Below are 21193 nucleotides of genomic sequence, written 5' to 3'. Positions count from 1 at the left end.
CTAAGAGTGAGATGGCTGTGTTGTTCTCTGTCTACTGCCTGTGCCAACAACAGTGCTTGGAACACAGTAGTCCTTAAAAAATAACTGCTGAAAGAGTAACAGATCAGGAAAGATGTTGCCAAAGAACGCTCAGGAAAGGCCATCTCCATAGCACTGTTCTGGAGGCCTGAGAAATGTTAAGGAGTAGGTAATAACACAGGAAGCACCAGCCCCCACCACATTACCTGAGTTTGTGTTATGTTTCTTGATAATCCACAGGTTGTTGTAGTCCTTGTGCAAGTAGGTGGTGATCTGGGTAGGGATGGGAGGGAGAACAGCATCACGGTCAGCACAACTGGACACAGGACACTCAACGACAAACTGACATCGCTTAAGCCTCTTTCAGAATCCCCAGCCATCAACCCGAGAGGCCATGTTTTCCAATAAGGTTCAGAAGTAGTATTGGTGGGATTTTTCTCCTTCCTTCTGTATTTAGAGGGCTTTTCCCATAAGAGCCTTTTTGATTTGTCTCTTTATAACTTTCCACATCTTTTCTTGTAAAGGTCCAGTCTTCTAGAGGTAGGAATCATGATACCCTGTACAAGACAGTCTCCAGCACACAAAGAGGATTTAGTGCATTTTAGAAAGTAATTAAAAGACTGCCTCAAACATTCTAATGGAAAAACTTAATGCCATTATATTTTCTAGAATATAGCCAAATGAAATAAAAACTCCATAAATATCTCACCCTAGACACCTGAAATTTTAGCCCATAGCCATTTTGCACACACTGATTTTTTAATTACATGTGTGTACATACATGTGTACACACATGTAATGCTGCCATTAATCTAAAAGCAAAAATCTGGAAACAGTATAAATGTCCGATAAGAGAGGAATAGTTAACATGATGGTATATCCACAGGAAAGACTATTACACAGCCACAGAAAATGTTTCAAAGTCTCTTTTACCAGTGTAGGAAAAGGCTTATAAAACGCCGATGCTGAAAATGGCTACCATCTCTCACCAGGCACTGTTTCAAGCACTGGGCAAATTTTATCATGTTGTAGGCACTATGGTTATCCATACTTTGCTTACAAGAAAACAGAGATTAGTATTAGGCTTCAGGTCACACAGCTTATCTCTGGGAACAGGATTCAAACCGAGGCAGCTAAATCCAATGCTCCCAGGATAGAGACCATATTTACACAATTATGCCAATGATGTAAACAAGAACATAAATGCCCAGGAATAACAGAAACATAGGCATTTCTCTTACAATGTAAGTTTTCATAACTCCAGTTGGACAAAACACAATTGACTAACTTGCAAAGAGATTTGAAATTAGCATTTAGGAAAAAAACCATGCATGTATTATAGCTACTTTGTTTTAGTAGATTTTGCTTTCTCAAGAAAAAACTAGGGATAACAGTATTAAGAATATACAAGAAGCTAAGAAGTTTTGGTAGCCATGAGAAATTAAGCCCACACTCCTAAACAAAAGCTATATACAGTTCACCCACCTTGGATTTGCTCAAGCATGTTAATTTGTAGTGCTCGTACATGCACTCTGTTTTTGTTTTTTGTTTCCCAGTAATAATTATTATTAAGATTCCTATAAGAAAAATTACTTATTTATTGTGAGTACAGTAAATGACCTCTTTTTCCCATTGAAACATTTGTTTTTACAATAGAGGTTTTTATAACATGAGCTCTCCTAGGAACACAGGTATCTTATTACAACAGAATGTTGTACATCAAACACCTGTGGATAAACACTGACCTTCTGGAGTTATGTGGAGATTTTGTTTACATTCTTATAGTCTATATTTTCCAATTTTATTTTATAAATGTTATGTTTTAAAAAACATTTAAAAATAGAGACCTAAAGTTGTTGCAAGACATTAAACCACAGGGCACAGAGGGCTACTAGAAGCTATTTAGCCCAAACACTCCAATTTACAGATGAAGAAACCAGCTAAAGAAGGCTCAGTAATTCAGTGAATGACAAAACCAGCTCTTGTCTCCCTTAGCCCAACGTGTTTTCTCTGTACCACCATCACAATTTCGTGCTTCCACATACAGGCTGCAAGTGTACACTGCTCCCACTGGCTTAATAGGGCTTTTCAGACCTTGGCCTTTTTCTCCCTTTACATGGTGTAGATGCTCCTGGTCACCACGTCTGTAATTCTGTTTTCTACATGACACCTTATTGCAAGGTATTACCATGAAAGGGCCAGCTGTGGTTTTCTGCCCTGGCTGTACATCAGATTCTTCTGGACAGCTTAAAACCAAAACAAAAATTCACAGTGCATGGGCCCCATCTCAGATCAATTAAGCCAGAATCTCTAGGATGGAGCCCAGGCATCAGAATTTAAAAGCTCTCCAATGGACTCCAAAGTGCAGCCAGGGTTAAGAACCACTGGGCTAGGAGATAAGTAGAGAATCAATAATGAGAATCTGATCCTAAAACCCAATATTCTGGGTCAGCTTTCTAGTAAACTAGTAAATAAGAAAGTAATAATAAAGTATTTTGAGAAGCAAAACTTTTTTGCAAAGTAAAAATACTGGTCATTTTGCAAGAAGAGAATTTTCACTTCTAAGCTCCTCAGAACAACAGCCTGCCCTGTAGCCTCCACTTCCTCACCTCTTACCTACTGCTTAAATCACTGCACCTGGGACTTCTGCTCATGCCAACCCACAGAAACTATCCTCCTCAGAGGTAGGAGGCCCCTATACTGCTTTCCAAAGGCCTCGCCTTCCCTGAGGTCTTTGCAGCACCTGACCTGTGCCCACCTCCTCCTCCTGGAGCCTCTCTTCCCTGTATTCCCCTCCACTCCTTCCAACCTCCTGTTCCACCTTCCTCCTCAGCCGCTTCTACAGGTGCAGATCTCGGCATCCTTAAAGCTGCCTTAAATGTTGCTGTTCCCCTGAATGCCTTCACTGGCACCCCACCCTGCACACCCATTCTGGGCACCGTCACCTATCCCACTGTGTCACTAACACCCATGTGCCACGCACTCAGATTTCCTTCCTGAGACAAGCGCCAGACCTAAAATACACTAAGGGGACTCTATCATCTACAAAGCCACTCCTCCTCCACCACTTCTGATCATGGTGACACAGCATTCCCACCCATACACCTGGACCCCCAACTAGAGACCTAGACATAGCTCACCCCTGACATCGCCATCCTGTTACCATCATCAGTTACTGGGCCCTGACACTTGACCTGTGAAGTGTCCCTGAATCAATTCCCACCTCCACTCCCTGGTCTTTGCCTCTGTTCACCATCCTTTGTCATGATTTTTGCCTCCTACCTGGTTGCCTACCCCCAGTCTGCCCCTCCTTTCAATCCATCACACTCCTACTGGTGTGATCTTACTAAGCTAGAAATCTAATCATAGCCCGTTATCCTTTAATAAGTTTCGGTACCTCCCCAGGGTCTACAGAACAAAGTCAAGCCTACTGGAACATGCGAGGCCTCTCCACAATGTGGCCCCACCAACCTCTCCAGTACTCCGCTTCTCCCTTGCAGGCACGGTCCACCACAGCCACACCTAACATCCCATACCATGGACACAGACGTGTCACTCGCTCTCAGATAACACTCCTAGCTAACCCCCAATGTGCACTTCACATGACTCTCTCACTCTGACCCTCACAACAACCCTATAATGGAGAGAGGTACTATTGATTTTTCCCAATTTAAAGATGAGGAAACTGAAGCACAGAATGGTAAGGCACTTGTTCAAAGTCCTCCTTGGGCGGAACCAGGATGCAAACCCAGGTGATCTGGTCTGGTTCCCAGGTCTGTGTTTAAAACCACTACATGTTACTCCTCTTCCTCTTCATGCCTGGCACAGTGCTAGGCACTTGAGCCTTCCAGGAGCCAGCGATCCACAGCAAAGAAACAGGAAGAAGGAGCACTCACAATTCCCTGTGAACAGCATTACCAAGCAGGCATTACCACAGGTGCTGAGATAGCCTCTCAGACGAGGGACACCTAAGGCAGCACAGGAAGAGGGACGCCATGTGGCCGGCGGGGAGCCCCACACTGAAGCCTAAAGGAGCCAGTTAGCCAGAGGAGAAGGGCGCAGGAGGAAGAGCATGTCAGCGGGCAAAACAGCGCGGGAGAAGGACGGGAAGCCAGAGAGAAAGGTGGGCTCAGCCACGACAAACAGTTTGGTGTCGCTGCTTAAGGCAAACAAAATATAAGCGCGCACAAGGCTCACCGACCTGCTGCTGGCGGGCGCCAACGCCCTCAGGGTAGAGGTGCCTGTGGGAGTGGAGGTAGCCGATGGCCGTCCGCAGGTTCTTCACAGTGATCACAGAGCCATAGGCCAGGTCTGGGAGGAAGGAGCGTGGCAGCGGGTGTGAGCTGGCACAGCACTGGAGGCTGGCCCTGACCGGGGGAGGCCTCAGAAGCCACAGGGCTCACTAGCCCTCCAACAGACCCCCCAGGGCCCAGGATGGCCTAAAGCGAGACGCACCGCTGCCTTCCTGCTCCAGTGGAGTCGGTCCATCTACAAAGGGGGTTCACTACAGGCTCGCTTGTGCCCTCCCCCTCCTCCCTAAGGACGTCAGAAGAAATTGGGTATTAACAATATTACTATCAAAGCTCCGTTTATAATAGCAAAGATTAGAAACCACTTGTCCTTTAATCAAGGTCTATACATACATTCAATGGAATAAAGAAGGAAGAAGCATTCTATCATCCAGAATGTTCTCCAAGATATAATGTTATGATAGACTTTTAAGATAGACTTCCCTATATATCCTTTTGTGCCTTTTGAACCTAATACCATAACCATCCTATGGTTTGGGGTGTTTTTTTTACTCTGAATTAAAAAAAAAAACAGAGTAAACAGCTTACCCAAGAGCAGCCCCTCCTCCCACAGTCCCTGGTTACTGAGAAGCCTTTTCCTTATTACTGTCCTTCTCAACCCTCTGTAAACGGACACCCTGCTAATTCCCACTCCACAGAACTATTCTCATTCCACAGTGATGGCCTACTCCCGTCTCCCCGTTGGCCAACAGACCACAGGAGTTACAAGTGGGTCCAAAGGTGGAGGAGGCCTGGCTGTGGCCCTGGAAGAACTCAGTCTTGGGGAAGGTGGCTTCACACACTGATGAGCACAGGACAGTGGGCAAATGCTCAGCAAAAGTATGACAGTGTATGCCATGACGGGGAGCCCAGAGCAGGGTAGGATGAATTCCCGTCAAAGAGGAAGAAGCAGCAGCAATCACAGCTGAGCTAGGTGTTTTAAATAATGATCATGAACTGGCTGAACACCACAGCTGTTTTTCTAAGTTCTTGTTTAGACCAACATAAGCAGGCCGGCCCACTGCTGAACATGTTAACTTTGTGAAGTGCTGCGCCCACTTCCTAGCCCTCCACCCGCTCATGGACTGCTCCTTCGCAGCCTCCTTTCCTAACTTCCCCCTCTTCTTCCTGCATTCCACAATGACCTGACCTCAATTCTCTTCCCCTTTCAAAAGTCTCCTTATGATGCCAGCCACTGCCATGGCATCAGCTACCCCTTGGAAAGCATCAATCATAGCCTCCTGGCCCCATTGCTCAGATTTCCCCCAAGCATCTCAAAATCAACTTCTCTAATGTGGAACCCAGTATCTGCCTTTCCAAACCAACTTTTTTTTTGCCTGCTTTCCTATTTCTCATTCTTTCCATGGTGTTTTAGGCACTGCGCAAGGCACTGGAGACACTAAAGACATAGTCCTTGTGTCCAGGAAACAATCCCCTGGGCGCAAGTCCTCAGTGACATCCTTCATCCTTTTCCCATGTCCAGTCTCCTTTGCGTATGCTGTTTGCCTTACCCCTGCGGCCGCTGCCACCATGCCGAGCTCATGTCCCTGCGATAGCTCTCCAGAGGATACCCCCTGCCTCTAATCCCACCGCCTCTCTGGCCATCCTACTTGTGCCACACGTGTCATCTCCCTATGGCACAGCCTTCCTGGCCTCCTCCCTGCTCAAAAGGTTCTATTGCCTGTTTAATAATATCAAACACCTCATCCAAATGTTTTAAACTTTCATAATCTGAACTATTACCTTTTCAACCTTATGCTCCAGTGCTTTTATGCATATAACCTATGCCTTAAGTTTTGCCCTCATCTTGGCCTTGGTCGTGCTGCCCCTATGCCCCATATGCCCCCTCCTCCCTCTCCATCTGTTGAAATCTACCCACTCTTCCAGGACCTGACCCCAAGGCACTGTGCTCTATGTTCCTCTGATCCCCCTCCAACCCCCTGGCAGAAGTGAGCTCCTGCTCTTCAACCCCCACAGCTCTCTGCTCCCTCTTCATATACTAAGTACGTACAGTCACTGACTCTGCACTCTGGAGGGCATCCATCTATAGCCTCCAATAGGGCTAAACACTTGCTCAACTACTGTCCGTGAATAAGTGAGTGGATATGAGTCACAGAATACTGTGGTGGAAACTGACCACTAGCCCTTGACGGCCTTGTTCTTTCACCAGATTGTCTCTGGTTGGCCTTCCCACAGAGCTGACTTGGATGATTCCAGTGATTCCACAGTCACAGTGGAGAAGTTATTCCTTAGGGTCAAAGAGATCACTGCTCAAGATGTCTTCCTCTGCACTTACTGAGTTCCAAGTCACTCTCGAGTGCTTGTACCATATCTACCCAGATCTTTCTCCCATCTTGCCATCTATAGGCTAAAACAACTCAAGTTATCCTACTGGTCCTTTCCACTTCAACTCCCAGGAGCATTTCTGCCTTTCTGACACTCACGTTCAGGGATGGAAGCATTGTGAAGGCTGTTTCCTGAAAGCCTGGACTGGAAGGCAGAACTGAAGAAGCCGTCGCCAGGGCCACTGTGGGGAAAGAATGAACAGAAGAGAGTCAAGTTAATGGAGTAAAACTGTGATTTCCCAGGAGGCCTAGAAAGTACTTTGTGCAGTTATTTTAAAAGAAGTACAACCAGAGTGGCAGCATAGCTATCATGGGACAGACATAGGAGATGGAGTTAGAACACCTGTGATACAAATCCCAACTCTGCCACTAACTAGCTAAGTGACATTCAGAAGTACCTAACTTTGCTTAGCCTCATTTATAAATTGGGGGTTTGAAAAAATATCTAAAGAACTCAAAAACGATTATGATTATATGTGATAATATGTACCAAATGGTGAACACAGTTCCTGACACTTAGTAGCTACTTGTTAAACAAGAGCTGCAGCTGACTTAACTGGATTATTATCCTTACTCTAACTGCACACTCTTATAGTGGCCCAACCCTGTAAAGCACAAGGGACTTTGTGTAGGGATATGGGGCACTTTGGCCATCAGGAAATTCTCTTCTTCCTTCAGGCCAGGGTGTTGGCCTTCCTGAGCCCTCTAGATACCCAAAAGACAGAACAAAGGAGGAAACAAATAGGAAAAAAAACACTGATCTCCCTCATCCTAGCCCAGGAAATCACACAGCCCTTCCATGGGTACAAAGGCAAAATGAAGACCACAAATGAGAGGCTGGAAAGGCTCTGCTGTACCTTTTATTCAGCACCATGAAGTGAACAGCATAGATGGCCGTATAGAGAGCCAGAGGCAGCACTATGAGGCACAGGATGCGAGCAGCCAGGTGTTTTCCTATGGCCACCTGCAAACACAGCCAGTGTGAGGGGCTGGGTATATGGGGCTTTATTATTCTTTATACTTTATGTGTGCGTCATATACCATCTTTCTGCATAAGTCATAATCATACAAAATTGAAAAACTAATGGCCAACAAGAAAGAATATATGGAAACCCTAAAGCCTTTCTTTCTGCAACAACCCACCACCCAAGCACCACAGGGGCTTGAACATGGGCCAGCCCTCTGTTGTCCGTCCAGGGCCTCACTGAGGACCCCAGACTGTCACTGCGCTGCCAACAGGACACTGCCTGCACCTGCAGCACTGTCACTCTTTAGGCCCCTCTACAAACCAGTCCCCCTGAACTCCTTGTACTTTCCCCATGCTTTCTGTACTGTGCCAAGCCCATCTACCACATGGATAACTGATTCTTATCTTAACTTTAGGCCTCAACATCCTCCCTGAGGCCTCGCCGGCCTACCTGAGGCTGGGCTAGCACCCTTCTCTGGGCTCTTACAGCACTCGTTGGCTGGACTGTCATGACAGTTTTCTTATTTCTCTCCCTCCATTGTCTCTAGAGAGCAGGATCTTTGTTTTATTTATCTGCATATTCTGTGTTTTACACTTAATGGATAGTCTGTCTATATTTTCTGAATGAATAAATGAACTTGTTGGTACTTTGGTTCAGAGGTGATGGCAAAACATTGTAGCAAAGAAGTTCAGACCTGGGATCAGCCTCCAGTAAGTCGAGTCCTAGATCTACATTTTACCACTTGTATAACCTTGAGAACATTATTACCTCTCTAGTTTCAGTTTTCTTATTTGTAAAGAGATGGCAATAACTACCTACCTCATAGGAGTGTTACAAGAAGCAAAAGAGGTAATGAAGGTAAAGCATTTTGCACAGTGCCTGGCCCAGAATCAACTCTCTTAATAAAGACTGTAATAAACCCTACAGGTTCTTCCTGGCCTCCAAATCTGAAGACTCTGAGTCAGGAAAAGAAAACTGCAAGTCCAAAAAGTCATCCCACCCATTTTACCTAAGATCCCATATGGTCAGTATCTGCCAAATGTTTGGCATCAGCCCAGCTGGACAGAATCCCCTAGCAGGTAGTTTGTAGAGCAGTTAAAAAATAATCACAGAAACAAATGCCAAAGGAGAATTCCAAGGAATGTTAGTTCATCCCCTCCCTTTATAGCACTCCAGCCTCCACCTGGGCCCACTCCCCACTGCTGTGCTGCCTACAGAGGGCAGCTGGGGCCAGCCCACCTTGGGCCCAGAACAGCCATTCCACTGCCTGCAGTAGAGGCAGAGAATGGCTGGGGGCTCTGCTGAGCAATACCTGGGAGCAAAGACATTTCTAGTTGCACTTGTGTTCTCACCATTGAAAGACTGAGGTCTCCAAACAGGTACCAAAGGTCTGAAATGGTGTTGCACCCCACTTGCAGGATGATAAAGAGGCCAACAAACTTGACCCCTAAAGCACCAGCCAGATTAATGCCGGTCAGGCTGAGCCAGAACCACCAGGGGGCAGAGAAGGGCCTGAAAACCAAAAGACACAGAGTTCAGTTTGACAGCTGGAATCAAACTCAGACGCCAGAGCAGCAGTGGGAAAGGGCAGAGGTCCTCTGACCGGGAGAGGCTGTGCTGTGCCCTCCATCTTGAGGGCTCCTACCTCAGGGAACCCTGCATGGCTCCACAGAGGATATGGTCTGTGAAACGTGACACCACAGGAAGCACAGTGTGAGAGTGAGTAGGGCATTTTTCTGGAGAGAGGGGCCAAAGCTTTCCTAGCTAAGTACTGGGCTGCAAGTAAGCTGGAGGTTTATTCTTCAGTGGTGACCAGTCAAGCAGAAGTAAAAGGAAAGTCCAGAGAAGCCCCCTGGATCCAGTCAGCCTCTCCTTTGGGTCGCCTCCAGACGCCGTAAAACCCAGCAATTACTGGTGCTTACTATGTGTCAGGCACTGTTTTTAGCTCTTTACATTCATTCAGGCTAGGCTTCACTATAACCCCATGCAGGCAGATCCCATTATTACCCTCTTTTTACACATGAGGAAATCAAGGTACAGAAAGGTTCAGAAATACAGCTAGTGAGTGGTAGAGTACTACGGTTCTCACCCTGGCAGTCGGTTCCAAGGTTTGCTATATTTAAATCACCCAGTACTCTGTGCTGCAATTTTCGGATTTTCTGGCTCTCTCCCTGCCAGAGTGCATGCTCAATAGCCAAGAATGACACACCTCTGTACCTCCAACTCCTAGCACAGTACCTGGCACATAGTACATATTCAAGAAATGGCAGGTGGAAGTGGATGTGGTAGAAGGAGAAAATAACCCAAAGTCCAGGGGCGCTGGTGGTCACTGGATCAGGCTTCAGTAGCTTCATGCAACTGAATGGGCTGGGCCTGGTGAAGCCGAGCTGGCTTCTGGAAAGCCTAGGCAGAGCTAGCTCTTTCAGCCTGCACAGAATGAATGACCTGTTCTACTCTCTGAGAGGCCGGAGGATGATCTGGAAGGCTATTCTGGAGAAAGACCAGGCCCTCCAGAACAGCTTTAGAACTGACCAGGGCCTGCAGAGATCCTCTCGACTGTTGTAAACCATTCAAGCCACCCTTTAAATACACTATTCCCATCACTGGGTCAGGACTGGACACAACTACCGAAGGCAAGGAGACAAATAGTTCCCAAGTAGTATCTGTCCTGGTACCCTCCCTGCTAGGACAGAGAATGTGAGAAAGTTGTCCTGGGATCTCTTAACCAGCACTGGTGTTAAGGGGTGGCTTATAAGATGGTGGGGTGGAGAAAGGCATTAGGACCCTTCCGAAATATCCACAGATCCCTACTCAAATCCACCCCCCTTGTAAAAATAATGGTAATACTCTTAAAAAAGTATTCTTAGTCTTGTGTAAAACAAAAATAAAAGTACTATAGAAAACTTTTTAAAATCTATTTTTATGATCTAAAATGGGCAATATAAGTTTTGAAAAAAAGTATGCTGGCCTTAAATTCGGCTTCAAGACAAGTCCTCTAGGCACCCACCCTATCCCTGGCCATTATGGAAATTCTGGAGTTGCCACAGCTTCTGACCACCCCTCCCAAAGATGGTGTTTCTGACCTGTCAGCACAGGATTTGTACTTGACCATGCTCAGCATGGCAGCCATGATGAAGAACATCAAGATGGGGTCAAGGAGGATGTACTGGGACAGAGTGAGGCATCCTGTATCTGAAAAACATGAGCTCAGTGGTCAAAATGTGGAATCAGAGTTTGGCCCCAAGAACCAAATACCCCAACAATAAAAAACAGTGCCCCTTGTGCTAAACTGCATATAAGCATTGTGTAGTCAAGGCTAGATGGGCCCCTGAGTCATCAGGAGGTGGAAGGCCCTAGCATTGGGGCACACCAAGGCCCAGTGATGGAAAGAGTATCTCACACTGCTCTCAGGCCCTTGATGCAAGAAAGGATCATGTCATTCCGTCAGACCGAGCAGTGCTGAGAGGAGGGTTTTCCTTATTTCCACCTACCAACAGGAGGTCTGCCATCCTGCTAAGGTGCCCACAAACTAGCTACAACTGGGCTAGAGTTGCCATTTTACATGAAGTCTCTGTTTAGAGTTGATTCTCCATACAGATGCTACAGTGTTGTTTCTTTTAACAAAAAAATGTTTATTATATCATGCCCCTGTTGAAAGCCTCCAGTGTCTTCTCATCTCTAACAGACTCCTCATGACAGCCACCAAAGCATGCATACTCTCCCTACCTATCCAACCTCCTCTCCCAGCCCCCTCTCGCTTACTCTACTCTGGCCACAGTGGCCTCCTTGCTGTTTCTCGAACCCACCAGGTACTGCCCTTGCACTAGGAACACTGCACATGCTGCTCTCTCTGTCCAAATGCTCTTCCCTCAGATCTCTGCACGGCTTCGTTTTTTTGCTTTGCTCACATCTCTGCTCAAGGCCACCTCCTCAGGGAGCTCTTCACTGACCATCCTACCTCAACTGGAATCATTCCCTATTACTCAATCCCTTACCCTACTCTACTTTCCACATTACACTTACTGCTTAGGATGTTACATTACAAACTTACTGATTTACTGGCTCATTTATTGTCTACCCATCTAGTGGGCAAGCTCCACGATAGCATAGTGTATCATAGGCCTCCAAGAAAAGTGGCCTGGCACAGGGTAAATGCTTGAAAAATAGTTGTTGAGTGAAATGGCTAAATGCTGAATGGATGAATACCTGAAGATGGAAATGAAAGACACAAGGAAAAAGCCACCAGTCCTATACAGAGAGACCCTATGATCTAGCAACATATCTGTCAAAAAGAAAAAAACAAAAAACAAAAAACAGAATCACCCCAAACTACCCACCTAAACTGGTCTGGAATTCTCTGAGTGTTAAGCTATAGGGTCATACATTTACTTTCAGAAGAACAAGAACAGCAACAGGAATAATTTCTATGGATCAACTCTCATTTATTCATGTGAGGATTACCCACAAAAATACTTAAGTTTCCTTTTTGCTATCCCCAGCCATCTGGCTACTTCTGAGGCGTGCGCCCTTGCATTCAGCTGCAATTGGTTTAAAGAAAGCAAACTAATCTTTACAGTAACCTAAGAGAAGCAGAATTAGAATTGTAAGTCTCCTTCAGACACACACACACACACACGCAAACACAAATTTATATTATCCATTCCAAACTCAAATGTGGATAACTTGGCAATAATCTAGTCCTTTGGATTAACCATGCCAACTCTCCCCAGGCTTGCTACATAAAGTATTTATATATGCAAGTATTACTAGTGAATAAAGTGAGGTTTACAATACACTTATCCAACCCTAAAGTTCCTTAAGAACCAGGCCCATAGATTGGACACTTCAACAAAGGGATTTCCAGCTACATCCATAGCATGGCAGTTTCAATTTCCCAAGAAATGTGGTTTAAGACCACTTACCAAAGGTGAGGAGGGCAGCAGTGAGCAGTGCTGCTGGGAGGGACCCGGACAGCTCCAGTACAGTGAGGTAGGCCAAAGGGACCAGCGAGGAGCCAAGGAAAGCACAGAACTAGGAAGGAAAAGAGAACAGTGAAACAGCCAGCTAAGCTAAGTGTCAGGGACCTATCTGACCTGGTATGCTGATGTCTAGGATGGAGGACCTGATAAAGGCATGACTTGGTGACCTAAAATCACCTATAAATAAGAAAGGGGGAGTGTAACAGTGAAGCATCAAATTCAGCAAACTTTCTGTTCCCACTGGGAACCAACTTGAACAGTGACATGAAATCAGCAAAATTCAGCTAAGAAAGTGTGGGTAGGACAGCACAGTGTTTTCAAGTGGGGGAGACTGTGCCATTCCTGCTAGCTGTGCCTTGAGAAAGTTACATCTCTGAATTTCAGCCTCCCTGTGTAATGTGAAAAATCAGAGTTCCTACCTCATAGGTTTTCCTCTGGAGATTCAATCAGCTGCAGCTTAATTAACACACAGAAAGTACTCAATAAACATTAGCTTCTACTACAGAACTGTGGGTACAAGTTGAGAAAGACCTCACTGAAGGCCTTTTAATATTTTAGAGAATTATAATGTTACTTCTGTTAATTCTCCCTTGGCTTTTTTCTTCAGTCACACCAGAAATCATTTTTTTAAATCTACCGGTTGTATTTTAATTTTGGTAAAAAAGATTGCTTGAAACTTTGGTATTTGCAGGACTGTTTTCTCATTCTGTTTGTTTTTAACCACCAGACTTCTCTACCGCTCTACTCTGCCCATCAAAAGAAAATAAACAAGCCCAGGGGAATGGAAATTCTCACATTTGGGTTGTCACTTTCTGTCAACAGAAAGCAATTGTGTCCTAATGTGAAAGGAAACAAAGCAGTTACAGCTAGCCTTCTCAATTTCCACAGCAAGCCCACAGCGAGTCAGGCCTCCGTCCAATTATGTAGGCTACGTGGTGTTCAAAAGTCATTAGGAAGACAGAGTCATCTGAGAGTAAGGAAGGGATACTCTGTTAGTACAATATGATATGACCACACAAATCATCCAATGACAGTCCAAACAAGCACACAGCATTTATCTCAAGTGCTCTGAGCTCCTTAAGGTAAGGGGCTTGTAAATGCACCCTGCTCTGAGAGCTCCACGTTGGAGGTCAGTTTCTGCAGGTTTCATTAGCTACAGGTACAGGGTTCCCACGGACTGTTTAGGCCCTGCCATGTTCCAGCAAGGCTGGTTCTGGGACTCAGGGCCAACACATGGCCCCCCCCTTAAAAGACTGGAAACCCCTTGGGTGTGCCTGAAATCTTTCTGGGGAAAGAAGCAGAAACCTAGTGACAGGGGTGAGGGATGCTGAAATCTTAAGAAAAGTTAGGCAATATTCCAGGAATCATGGCTGTGGAGAGGAAGAATGCATAGCTTGTCAATACTCTGAAGTTAATGTCAAGTCTTTAGGAGACTCCTGGCTGCCTAGGTCCCAGCTGCTCTCCAACCTGAAGTCTGATGCCTCACCTGGGCAGGGCAACAGGTAACAGTGTGTGCTTGCTCCTATCTATGTAATCTCTACTATCTGTGGCCTCTCCTTCCCACCTCACCCATCCCAGTTCTGAATCTCTACACATGAAATCTCCACTACAGGGTGTTGGTCTAATCATCATCCCCTCCCCCTGCCTATGACCCCAAAGTCCCTCCTACACCTGTCACCACTCCAGGGCTTCCAACTGTAATGCTTCTGACTGACTGAGGCCCCAGAGTTCAGTCAATCTATATCAAGTCAGGAAGCCTTACTCCTCTCATTCCCATGTAGTTGTGATGCTCGTATTTGTCGCCAGGCTTCTGGAACAAAAAGGTACCATCATATCCACTCAGGTAGCCAGCAAGTCCTATCAGCATCTGAGGAGAGATGGAGAACAAATAAAAAGATGAAAGACCTCAAGAAGACTCCTCCCTCTCCTGAACATCTCTCCACCTGCCCCGAGAATACAGCTTTCCTTGACAACTGCACTTACAAGGAGAGGCCAGTGTGACGTTTTCTCCTGCAGCTGTTGGAGAGCAAAGAATGTTTTGTCTACAGAGCTCACTGCTCGGAACAAATCCTCTCCTATATCAAGGCCAAAACAGGGCAAAATGAACTCGTAGGAAGAAAAACACCCCAAAATTTGAAGGGCAGAGCCAGCCAGGGGCTCTCTTATTCAGCCTTTTTTCCTTTGCTATGAAATAAAACATGACAACTCATGGGGGAGGCCATGGGCAAGGGCTGATTCCTGGAGATGGACCCACTGAAAGGGAAATGGGGCTCCAAGTCAGAATGAGGCAGGAGGAAAGTGGCCAAGGCGTTACACACCAGCAACAGGGAGAAGGGAAGAAAACAGGAAAGAGGAATGTGAAGACAGATGCATTTCCTCAGAGGGAAAGAGAAACATCCCAGTGGAAAAAATGCCCAAAGGCAAGAGACTGTTGTAAACCATTCAACGTTCCAAAGGAAGGCAACTTGGCACATCCCAAAGCAGAACAAGTCACTATAAACTGAGACTGTGAGCCATGAATCCTTCAAAATGTCCAAGAGGATTGTAAGATAAATTCTAGCTGAAATAAGCAGGCCAAGAGAGGCAACAAAGGGCCAGGTAATTTATTTAAATACCCCCGGGTGAGGTTCTGTGGCCTTATTGTCAGAGGCCAGAGAAGTCACGCCCGGTTAGGGAGGTGGGGCGCTTATAAGGGATTAGGAGGGGGAGCAGTGGGCAAACTATCTTTAGGGGGGTGTTGAGAGGTATGATTGGCTAAAGGTGACATAATAGTCAACTAGAAACTTTTTTCCTTCCAAGAGGGAGGAGGCTGACATCCGGGTCTTAGTTGGCACATCAGGATGGAATTCAGGGAGAGCTGTCCCCTTTCCATATAGGGCACAGACTTTGGGGTCTGGTCTGTTCTCCCCCTATGGCATCTCTCTGTTCTGTTTGCATGTTCTTGTTTTTCCTTTCTCCAGCCTAACATTCCAGCCTTTTGGTTATAATGGGCGACGACTCAATCTGGCTACTTCCGGCTGACAAGGGGCGTCGTGGGGGTTTGAGGCTGGTATTAGGCCGAAGGAGGGGATTCAGTGGGAAGATGTGCATAACGGTGAAGTAACATCTGGTTGGTGGCGACCCGGGTCATCTGGGTTAGCTGCTGTTGGAGGAACCTGAGAACACAAGGGGCAACTAAGAGTAAACCACAAACTGTTATTAAGGGGCCCAGTAGGGGCATTAGCCAGGCTATCATGGGGGACTGGAATTCTGGATCGAGTTTAAATCTCAATGACTAGTATTAGGATTTAGTATAGATAAGACTGCATTATTGAAACAATACTTTTCTCTAAAATCAGCCTTATTTTTATTAGAATTAGCCAGATTAAGAAAATAATTAACAGTTGGCTTGATTATTTGCATAAGTGCAGCAAGAAGAGCAATTGATTACACAGGCTCTTTTAAATGTGCTTTGCTGGAACTTTTTGTAAGGAATTTCAGATTGAACTTTTAAGGGCTTTTTGAGGCCAGAAAGCCAAGCCAGACTTGCGATCAGGTTGTGCCTGCAGTATCTGTTCATTTGGGTGAATTCCTCTCTTCTTGAGGTTCTTGCACCTGCCAGGAAGTGACCTTCTTTACTCACCTGGTAAGGCTGCTGGGAACTCTGTAAGCAAGGTACCAGGCCAGTTTTTTTAAGGGGCTTTGTTGGCTCCATAAAGTCAATCTTAGTTCCTTAAAGCTGTCTGTTCATATCTGAGTTTACACACGTGTCTCTCAGGTATGATGTTCCAGTCAAAGCCTTAGTAGTATAACCAGTGTTTTTAATTGGTCCTCTTAGAAGGAAAGCAGGTTCTTATTGAACTTATGCAAATAAACATACTGCCATGAAATATAAAAATAGTTACTGAGAGTTTTTAAATTCTGGAGGGATCAGGCAGAGAGAAAAATAACGTTTCAATTCTGCTTATAGAGACAGTCATTTACTAAACTGTTGTCAGCTTAAGAGAAAAAGCTTAAAACACTTTATCAACAACATTTGAAACAGAAAGCCACAAAATCATCTTCTTTAGCTTACTTAATGTTATGTAACTAATACGTGTTCTGCTGAAATCTTGTTTTTTACTAGTTTAGGAGTAATAAAATAGTGACTATAAATAATAAAAGACTTACAAATGACAATGGTTAAAGATCTGATGAGAGCTTACTGTAAGACAGTTGGCATAAGGAAATTCTGATATTTCTGTAATACAAAACATTCAGTAACAAAGTTTAGCATTATTCTTTTTGACAGTGCTTCCTAGGTAATTAAGCAGGTAATTATATATCAGATAAATAAGCTAAATTAGCCAAATACTTTCTCCAATGAGAAAAAAATTCCTCTGACATGTTCCAGGGGCCCTCTGGAAAATATCAGAGTTAACTAGAGGCAAAAGCACTTTTTTGAATTTGATTTTGGGAAGTTGTTAAAAGTTTTAAGGCACTTGCTTAAATAGGATTATAGGTTGCTATGAAGCAATACTTATCCAATTAACTAGAATGACAACAAAGTACTTCAAAGGCAAATAAAGGTTGCACAGTTGTTATCAAAGTTTAGCTTTTAGTCCTTTTAATATTAAGATCTCACTTTCTTAAAGACTGACAACTCACTGAGACTTTAAGCACAAACTGCTTTGATAAAACAATTTTGTCTTTTTAACTGAAAACAAAATTCTAATTTTGCTGTGCACTTGATACTGAGACTTATTTGCTTTAATTTTATATAGCATGACCATATTAAATTATTCTACAAACTTTTTACAACTTTCTTTTATCAAAAGACTTATTTTTTTAGCATGCAGAAATGTTTTCCTTACTACTTTAAGTAGTTTTGATCAGAACTTAAAACTATTACTTTAACCTTCAGTGAACACTGAAAAATAGGCTACTGTAAACTGTTACACTAGCATTCTTCAGATTGATACATTTATGAACATATATTATCATTTTTGGAAATGTGCTTTATAGCACAATTTCTTATTAGGCACAAAATATGTTTTTATGACTTAGCAAACTTTAAGAATTTTGGTTACTACAAAAATTCTCAGGCTGTTTGCATATATATATATACTGTTATACATTAATACGGTATTATTATTAAAATTTATTTGCTAGGCTTGTTTATTTATTTTTAGCAACTATGCTAGATCACTTACAAAATTTTTACTGAATGTTAGACAAAGCCAAGCATTTAAGCATTTTATTCTTAAAAGATTTAGCAGATAACACTGACTTAAATGACTTCAGGTAAACTTAGGCAACTGATAACAAGGACATGCCCGCCTCAGCTAAACTCAAATTAGCTTTCATGCTTAACATTTTTTACTAGATTCTCTGGAAGTTCTAGAATGCTCAATCTTCACAAGCGCTTGTTTTTAAATAAAATATTTTTCATTTATACACCTAGACACACAAACATACAAACTGAGATACAACAATTACAGTCAGCAACACTTTTTTCATAAAAACATATACACAGATAGACAAACCGATACAAAGACTTAAGTTACTGATATCTAATTGCTCTCTCTCTTCTCAGCTTCTTGTCTGTGGCTTCTGGAACTAGAGGGCGGGAGGGGCGTGTTCTGGTGGGGGAAGAGGGCGGTGAAGGTGGAAGGAGAGGGGGAGCGGGTGGTGCAGCCACCGGAAGAGGAGAGCAGGACAACAGCATGATTTAGAATGCAGGACTTTAAGATGGAGGCGACACGTGGGAAGACAAAGGACTTAGAGATGGTGGTGGAGAGAGGGGGAGGGGATTGCGAGCTGAGGGAGGTGGGCGACTGAGGTTTTCTGACGGATCTGAAAAGGAAGAAGGACTGGGCAGAGTAAGAGGCTGACAATCTTTAACTGGAGATCAGGCCAGAAGAACCTGAGTTATAGAACACTTAACATAAAGGTTTTGACGGGAGTGCAAAGTCCAAAAAGCCTGCACATGTGGGATTTCATTCTACTTTCTGCTCTGGTGGCAATAATTAGTTAAGTCGGTGAGGAGGCTAAAATCAAAAGTTCCCTCAGGGGGCCAGTGAGATTGGTTGTCCAAGGGATACTGAGGCCCGGCCTCAGAGCAAAGGAAGACTAACTTCCGTTTGTAGACTTCCCGGGACAAACAGAGTAGCCAGATTAGAAATGAGACACTGCAGCGGGGTCTGAGCCTCTGCTTTCATGGGCTGGTTCCTCATGTCTGCGCTCACTTCCCAAAAAACATCCCACTGAGAGGAGCGCCCAGAGTCCCAAGTGCACCAAGTCAGGGGAGACGGCCTGGGAGCCTGGGTGAGGGACATCTCCCCCACCGCAGGGCCAGGGACAAGTATCCCGGATACTCGCAACGGATGGGCTGAATGCCTGGACCTGGATGTAGCTACGATTTCGGACGGACCAGGTGAAACGGAGTTAGGAAGGGAAGCAGACCGGGGAAACTGAGGGACTCACCAGAAAACAGTCCATGCAGCGGAGAGCAGGCTGAGGTCCCGGGTTGGGGAAGGAGGGGGTGGGGCCACCGGTGGCTGGTCAGGGCCTCGCACTCACACTCCTCCCAGGTTTCAGCACCATATGTAAGATAAATTCTAGCCAAAATAAGCAGGCAAAGAGAGGCAACAAAGGGCCAGGTAATTTATTTAAATACCCCCGGGTGAGGTTCTGTGGCCTTATTGTCAGAGGCCAGAGAAGTCACGCCTGGTTAGGGAGGTGGGGGGCTTATAAGGGATTAGGAGGGGGAGCAGTGGGCAAACTATCTTAGGGGGGTGTTGAGAGGTATGATTGGCTAAAGGTGACATAATAGTCAACTAGAAACTTTTTTCCTTCCAAGAGGGAGGAGGCTGACATCTGGGTCTTAGTTGGCACATCAGGATGGAATTCAGGGAGAGCTGTCCCCTTTCCATATACGGCACAGACTTTGGGGTCTGGTCTGTTCTCCCCCTATGGCATCTCTCTGTTCTGTTTGCATGTTCTTGTTTTTCCTTTCTCCAGCCTAACAAGGATCAACCTCTTCATTTCTATCTTCTTTTGGCCATCAACAGTAAAACTCTTTTTTCCACACAATCAGAAGCAGCTAAAACATAAAACTGTCAGCAAATACCGAGCATCTGTAACAGCTCCAGGCCACTGCAGCCTTCCTCACAGTGGGCTCTAAGGAACAGAGGTGACGCTGCAGGTAAAACACCTGGTACTGCGCCAAGCACTCACCAGGCACTAGAAAGTCAGTTCCCTCTCAGTTCCCTTCAAAATAGCTCGGAGCTAACTTCCTAACTAAATAACTCTTTCACATCAATACAAAAAAGAATACCTACTAGAAAAAAGTACACATTTATAGAAAACAAAATACAAATGGCTAATAAACATATGAAGAAAATGTTCAACCTAATTCATAAGGAAAGGATATGCAAATGAAATAGTGATACACCATTTTTTACCCTCAAACTGGCAAAGTTTTGAAAGTATGATCATACGAGTGCTAGCAACAGCATAGGGGAAGCAAGCACCCTCACACACTGTTGGTGGGAGCAGATTATCACAACACGATTTTTGCAGGAAAACCTAGCAATGTCTAACACAAATTTAAATGTGCATATCCTTTGCCTCTTTAGTTTGACTGCTTGAGGATCTTTAAGATATACTTGCACAACTATGAGAAGATAGTTGTATAAGGATATGCTCACTGCAGTCATCTTTTGTAATGGCTAAAAATTGGAAATAACATAAATATCCACCAATTGAAGGATGGCAAAATAACTAATAGCACATAAATTATTATGTACATGGAATAATACACAGCCATTAAAAAGAATGGAGCATAATTCTATGACAATATAGAAAGAAGTTAAAATGTATCATGTTTAAACTACATGTTGCTAAACACTTTTAGTTGATCCCCTTTGTATATATAAAGTGTTGTTCATGTGAACATGTATAAATGTATACACATTTATATTTGTATAAAAAATTTCAGAGAGGCTATATAAGAATCTGCTAACAAAAGGGACTGTGGTTACCTCTGAGGAATAGAAATGAGTAGTTTTTGACCTTTACTTCCTTCCATACTGATCACATTTTTTTATTATATGCAGGTATTTTTATTCCCCTCAAAAGTAAGTTTGACTGGAGCCCACAGGCGCCCAGGGTTGGGGGCCAGCGGGCAGTGGCAGGTAGCCACCTCAGTACTGCAGGAGAAAACGTCCTACTCTCCACTTCAAGGGGCTTTTGATTCTTTGACTGGCTCAGCCTGAGAACTTATGAAAGCTACTTTGCTCTTTCTCACAGGTTTCTAATTTGCTCATTCCTTTCTTTCAACCAGGAAGAACCCAGGACTATCAGGAGATTGATCAGGAGGGCAAACGAACTAAAGTCCCTGGGGGCAGCCTTAGAAAGAAGCATCACATTTCCCCTTTACACAGGAGCCATATGTGAGGAAGGGAAGGTGAAAGTCAAAACCAATTGGCCAGTGTTTCCCCATTCATGTCTTCACTGTGCTGGGCACTACGAGACTCCAAAAACCAACATGTAGCCCCAAGCTGAAAAGACTATGCTGGGTTTCCTGTGAAAAATCTCCTCCACCAGTGGTCTAGTTCTCAGGCTAACCCAGT

General features: G+C 44.5%; 1 protein-coding gene across 5 annotated transcripts in view; it reads right to left on the bottom strand.

The window, feature by feature from the left end:
• POMT2 (protein O-mannosyltransferase 2) overlaps positions 1–21193 on the bottom strand; it is a 53332-nt gene that overhangs the window by 22707 nt on the left and 9432 nt on the right. For 4 of the 5 annotated variants that reach the window (XM_036913056.2, XM_057488277.1, XM_036913057.2 and 1 more), the window contains 8 exons: positions 14362–14466; positions 12543–12651; positions 10704–10812; positions 8973–9132; positions 7510–7616; positions 6752–6834; positions 4220–4329; positions 225–291 (listed from right to left, as the gene is read on the bottom strand). In XM_036913056.2, coding sequence (XP_036768951.2) covers positions 225–291; positions 4220–4329; positions 6752–6834; positions 7510–7616; positions 8973–9132; positions 10704–10812; positions 12543–12651; positions 14362–14466 — 850 coding nt within the window. The remainder of the gene's footprint in view (positions 1–224; positions 292–4219; positions 4330–6751; positions 6835–7509; positions 7617–8972; positions 9133–10703; positions 10813–12542; positions 12652–14361; positions 14467–21193) is intronic. The other variant, XM_057488279.1, reaches the window with a different exon arrangement.

This window comes from Manis pentadactyla, chromosome 11 (assembly GCF_030020395.1).
Source record: "Manis pentadactyla isolate mManPen7 chromosome 11, mManPen7.hap1, whole genome shotgun sequence".
Lineage (NCBI taxonomy): Eukaryota > Metazoa > Chordata > Mammalia > Pholidota > Manidae > Manis > Manis pentadactyla.
Note: the sequence above shows the minus strand (reverse complement) of the source record. Positions and strands in the feature narration are given on the sequence as shown.